The sequence below is a fragment of the Miscanthus floridulus genome, chromosome 2 (assembly GCF_019320115.1).
Source record: "Miscanthus floridulus cultivar M001 chromosome 2, ASM1932011v1, whole genome shotgun sequence".
Lineage (NCBI taxonomy): Eukaryota > Viridiplantae > Streptophyta > Magnoliopsida > Poales > Poaceae > Miscanthus > Miscanthus floridulus.
The window spans coordinates 138660377-138665903 of record NC_089581.1 but is presented as its reverse complement, the minus strand read 5'-3'; the positions used below and the strand labels follow the sequence as shown (position 1 = coordinate 138665903).

Here is a 5527-nt window from a genome sequence, read left to right as displayed (position 1 = left end):
CATCCCCTAGACGATTATAGATAGATGTTTGATGTTTTGCATGTAGCGCGTGACCGTAGCATCATCGTGCTCAAGCCTCCCTGGTGCACTGATTGGGGCTGGCCGGGTAGGACAGCCCATGTTCAGAGTCTAGCTGGATGATGGGCAGCGGTGGGGAAGCGTCAGGAGTCAGGGCTCAGGAGGGGTGGCGCACCCTGTGCGTGAACCCGTACGTTGTGACGACTGTATAGTCGATGAAATGATATGAGTGCGTGTTGTGCTGTGTGCATCACGCTCGCGATCACTGCAGCTTCCCATGCATCTCGACCGAAAGCTCCCAATTATCGGCCGCATCATGCGGACCACTGGACCCTGATGGCCGGCCTAGCTAGCTCTCATCAGTCATCACCATGCGGCGCTACAAGAATCTTGTCAGTCACCGGCGGCCGTACCTCTGGCCGAGCATAGCAATGCCACTAGTGCTGCCCCGGCCGGCCGGCGTAGGTGCGTGGTCCGTGCATGGTAGCCTGTTTCGATCGCCCCGGCCTCTCCTAGTTTCCTACCGATACCGCCCGCGCGTAAAAATAGGGGGCCATTCTAAAATCAGGCAGCCGCAAAAGCCGCGGCGTCGCGCAGTGACATCCACCCATCCATCCAATCCGTTCCATTCCTACGTCGGTTCGGAGACACAGCGAGATCGTCCCCTTCCCGTCGCCTCTCTCCTGCCACCTCCGGCCCCCTCTCTCTGGCTCGAGGCTTCCATCGATCGATCGGCGATCGGCGTTACGCATCTAGCAGCAGGTACCGCTAGCTCGATGGACGGCCTCCTGATATGACCCCCCACGGTTCTGCATTTCCTTTTCCCTCCGCCCTCCCTTGTTCCGATCGCGCGCTTGATTAGTTTGTAGGATCTCACGAGCCCGCGGTTGGGTTGATCTGCCCTTGCCGTGGATGCGTGATTGCGATTGCGATGCGATCAGAAAGTTTTTGTTTCTTTTGTTCCTCATGATGATGGTTTAAAATCTCTTCTGTGCGCTCTTGCAGCACATGAGTTTCTAGTGTTCTGTTGACTGTTGTCGGGTGGCGGGGAGCCTCTCTGTGGTGTCCAAGTAACATATATATATACATATATTCCTGCACAATGTCGAATGCAAAAGTGGTGCTTGAGCCTGCATTTCAAGGAGCTGGCCATAAACCGTATCCTTGCTACTTAGATGACTTCAAAGCAGGCTGCCACCTTATTTTAGCTGTTTTTTTCCCATTCCACGCAAGGCTTCTCTGTTCTCTTTATATATGTTGGGTATATGTGGCCCTTAACTTAAACACAGAGGAACAGAAATATGGAGGATCGAGGATTTCAAGCCAGTCGCTTTGCCAAAATCAGATTATGGCAAATTCTACTGTGGAGATTCATATATAGTTCTGCAGGTAATACTTTTAACGCTTCCTTTTACTAGAAGGCATCATTCTATTTCCCTACACAAATTGTATTTTTAATAATGCATCTGTCCCTTTTTTTAGACGACCTGTAAAGGAGGTGCTTATATTTTTGACATCCATTTCTGGATCGGCAAAGATTCTAGCCAGGTAGATTTTCTGTACCACCACCTCAGATTTCTCTATGCTAGCTGCAAATGACATCTCATACGCCCAGTTCTCGAAAATGCTGTTGTTGCTACGCAGGATGAAGCTGGAACTGCCGCGATTAAGACGGTTGAACTTGACAGCATGCTCGGGGGTCGTGCGGTACAGCACAGGGAACCACAATGCTACGAGTCTGATAAATTCCTTTCGTATTTTAAACCTTGCATCATACCCATGGAGGGTGGTTTTGCTTCTGGGTTTAAGAAGCCAGAAGTGGACAAGTTTGAAATACGGCTATATATTTGCAAAGGGAAGAGAGCTATCAGAGTCAAAGAGGTGCATTGGTGTTCCACCTCCTTGCTTCCTTCCTATATGTTTCATGAACGATTTAAGTCAATATCCTAATGATGACTTCTTTACTCAGGTTCCCTTTGCTCGTTCATCATTGAACCATGATGATGTCTTTATCTTGGATACTGAAAATAAAATATTTCAATTCAATGGTGCAAACTCCAACATTCAAGAAAGAGCCAAGGCGTTGGAAGTGATCCAACATTTAAAGGAGAAATACCATGACGGAGTGTGTGCTGTTGCAATTGTAGGTGAGATGAGAATGATACAAATTTCATTTCATACATGTAAAACGTCAGCAAGTTCACACACTTATATACCTTTTTTGCGTTAACAATAGATGATGGGAAATTGCAAGCAGAATCAGATTCAGGAGAATTCTGGGTCCTTTTTGGAGGTTTTGCGCCAATAGGGAAAAAAACAATAAGTGATGATGATGTTGTTCTTGAAACTACACCACCAAAGCTTTTCAGGTATGTCCTTTTTATGAGTGTACAGTTAGTTATATTTGATCTTCTGATTTTAATTATCGACACTTGTTCTTAACCCCTAAGAGTGGCCTGGTTTTTATGCTGGCTCACCGTACCTGTTCTAGCATTCACACACTTATACTCTTCTGATTTTTTTAAAGTTGTGCATGGGTGACAGTCACCACTTGCAACTTTCTGATAAACACATTTTTTTAATTCTAGAATCAAAATTAGTAATTCAATATGTTCTGCTGAATTCACAGCTCACTTCTACAGAAGTTCCTTTCCTGATTACAAATGAATTCTTTTTGGCAATTCAGTACAGATTAGTTAGTTGGTTTGCTAGTGCTTATAGGTCGTAGAACTTTACCGTTGTGCAGCATAATTCAAGACTCTGCTTGGTTCACAAAGCCCATTACTTTATCTTCAGGTGTGACTGGCCTGTGTATGTGTGCTATATGTGTTCACCTCACTATTCTTCAGCTGCTCTTCTTTATTTTTAATAATCGAATAGTTTTATTGTGTACTGTTAATTGTTATATTTGCAGTATCGCTAACGGTCAACTGAAGTTAGAAGACACTGCTCTTACAAAATCAATTCTGGAGAACACCAAATGCTTTTTACTTGACTGTGGGGCTGAGCTATTTGTGTGGGTTGGTCGGGTAACACAGGTAGAAGACAGGAAAGCTGCCAGTGCGGCAGTTGAGGTAAAACTACAGCCCAACTTAATTGTTTTGTTGCCTTGTTCAAAATATATCCTATCTAAAATTTACCTCCTGTAGAAATTCATTATTAAAGAAAATAGACCAAAGACAACAAGAATAACTCAAGTGATTCAAGGTTATGAGAATCATACATTCAAGTCTAAGTTTGAGTCATGGCCAGTAAGTAGCACGGCAGGGAGTGCCAGCACAGAGGAAGGCCGAGGGAAAGTTACAGGTACAATATTTATTTATTGGTATTTAAACAATTGACCTTTTGTCATTCATTGTTAACATCTATGTTTTATCAGCACTCTTGAAGCAGAAGGGTGTCGATGTCAAAGGAATCACAAAAACTAGTGTGCCAGTAAATGATGAAGTTCCTCCTTTGCTAGATGGCGGTGGAAAGCTTGAGGTTTTGCTGAACTTAGTCACTTTTTCCTACCAAGTACAATAGTCAATGCAATGTAGAAATGAAACCACAAGCAAGCTGTGCATATTTCAGGTTTGGTGTATTAATGGCAGTGTGAAGACTGCTCTTCCAAAGGAAGAACTTGGAAAATTCTACAGTGGAGACTGTTATGTTGTTCTCTACACTTATCATTCTGCTGACAAAAAAGAAGAGTTCTATCTAACTTATTGGATTGGGAAAAATAGTGTACAGGTAATTGTCATTTAAATATAAACATGCTTAAGATGTAGTGCACTGAACTTTCTTGTTTTGCATCTTCCGTCAACCCCCATTATTGGAATGCATTTTTATTATTTTGCTTGTCATAGTCACACTGTCAACTGAAACCTTCTTATTAATATTTTTTGTAAAGCTGTTTGTCATGAATTCTTCTCACATCCAAATAGAAGCTATTATTGCACACGTTTGTTTAAAATAATGATGGTCCTTACACATTTGTGTGTCCTATAATTAATATATGACTATATGAGCCTTGATGTACTTAACATATATACAAGGGTTCATGGTGGACCCAGTGCCCATGCAACTGTGCTGTGATATATATATGAAGTTACTCTTTGTTTATTTAACGTAGGAAGATCAAGATGCGGCTTTTCAAATAGCTAATACAACTTGGAATTCTTTGAAAGGAAGACCTGTCCTGGTAATGTATTCACATTTTGGATTTTTTATTATGCATAAAATATTTCCTCTGGATGAGTTTCGTATCTTATTTGTGTTATTGTAGGGTCGTATTTATCAAGGAAAAGAGCCACCACAATTTGTTGCTCTTTTCCAACCAATGGTTATTCTTAAGGTATGATGCTCACTGTGATTATGTCATGTATAGTGAGTTAATGATAAATGTGTGCTGGTCTACAAAGAACTCATATTGGAGCATTCTATAGAAATGAAAAATGTTTTGTAACATTACTCCAGAAATTACCAGAGTGTATTTTTCAAATCATGCAGGGTGGTACTAGCTCTGGTTATAAGAAATTTGTAGAAGAGAAGGGTCTGAAAGATGAAACATATTGTGCTGATGGCGTTGCTCTCATTCGAATTTCTGGAACAGCAGTTCATAACAATAAAACACTTCAAGTTGATGCGGTATTTCTTACCTCTACATGTTCTTATAAATATATTGACTTCCATTCACATAAGCATCCTAAACATTTTAAGTTAATGAGAAAAAGTAGGCAATAATCCTTAAGCAATATCCGTCATGCCTATCATCCATTACCTGTGGTGTATATTAAAAATGGGCCATAGCAATTTTCTAGATTAGCGTTCATTTTACTAAATCTCGAGATCAAGAACTTTTGCTCTTATAGCATATCAAGTCTTATGCATCTATGAGTTTGCTCAAAATCCTAAGCTATGGGGAAATGAAGTATGGAACTAATGCTGGATGGAATCACTATGTTCTCATTATGGCCTGCATACCATCATGCTCTCTCTTTTTTTTTTTAAATGTTTTTTTTCTTGGCCAACAGACTTAATTAAAGAGTACATGCATGAAAAAAAAGCTTTATCCTTGTTTGTATAGCTAATACAAAACTGCACTGTAAATAACTTAAAAGAGTCCAACCTTTTGCTCCCTTGAACTAATTGTTATTTGACTTTCTAGGTCCCAACATCCTTGAGTTCCACGGATTGTTTTGTTTTGCAAACTAAAAACTCGATGTTTTTATGGAATGGAAATTCAAGTTCTTTTGAACAACAACAGTGGGCTGCTAAAGTTGCTGAATTTCTGAAGGTATGGAACAATGAAACCAATTTTGATAATTCCTTTTCATGCATGGTAACCTTGTTATGGGGCATCAGCTAGGGGGCCAGGGGCCCATAATATTAATTAGAGATAGGATTAGATTTTGGTCAATTAGAGACAGGATTGGATATGATTTGTTAGGATTTGATTGAGCCTTCTTAGGGGGGCAATAATCCTCTCTGTATAAAGGGAGATGTATCAAGGAAAGAAAGCAATGAA

At 40.9% G+C, this 5527-nt stretch overlaps 1 protein-coding gene across 1 annotated transcript; it reads left to right on the top strand.

The window, feature by feature from the left end:
• Positions 1-562: 562 nt before the first annotated feature.
• On the top strand, positions 563-5397 carry LOC136539841 (villin-2-like). Its single transcript, XM_066531831.1, has 15 exons — positions 563-780; positions 1024-1176; positions 1308-1407; positions 1501-1566; positions 1663-1899; positions 1988-2165; positions 2255-2387; positions 2933-3092; positions 3168-3324; positions 3398-3501; positions 3592-3750; positions 4133-4201; positions 4286-4354; positions 4510-4647; positions 5168-5397. Exons 2-15 carry the CDS (start codon positions 1121-1123, stop codon positions 5366-5368), a joined length of 1827 nt encoding a protein of 608 aa, XP_066387928.1. The 5' UTR covers positions 563-780; positions 1024-1120; the 3' UTR covers positions 5369-5397.
• The last annotated feature ends 130 nt before the right edge of the window (positions 5398-5527 follow it).

Bases quoted from the DNA above. Each gene is read 5' to 3' on its own strand.
- LOC136539841 (XM_066531831.1), top strand. From the start codon at position 1,121: ATGTCGAATGCAAAAGTGGTGCTTGAGCCTGCATTTCAAGGAGCTGGC. The intron at 1,177-1,307 runs GTATCCTTGCTA...ACTTAAACACAG, and splicing joins CAAGGAGCTGGCCATAAACC to AGGAACAGAAATATGGAGGA. The intron at 4,648-5,167 runs GTATTTCTTACC...TTGACTTTCTAG, and splicing joins AAACACTTCAAGTTGATGCG to GTCCCAACATCCTTGAGTTC.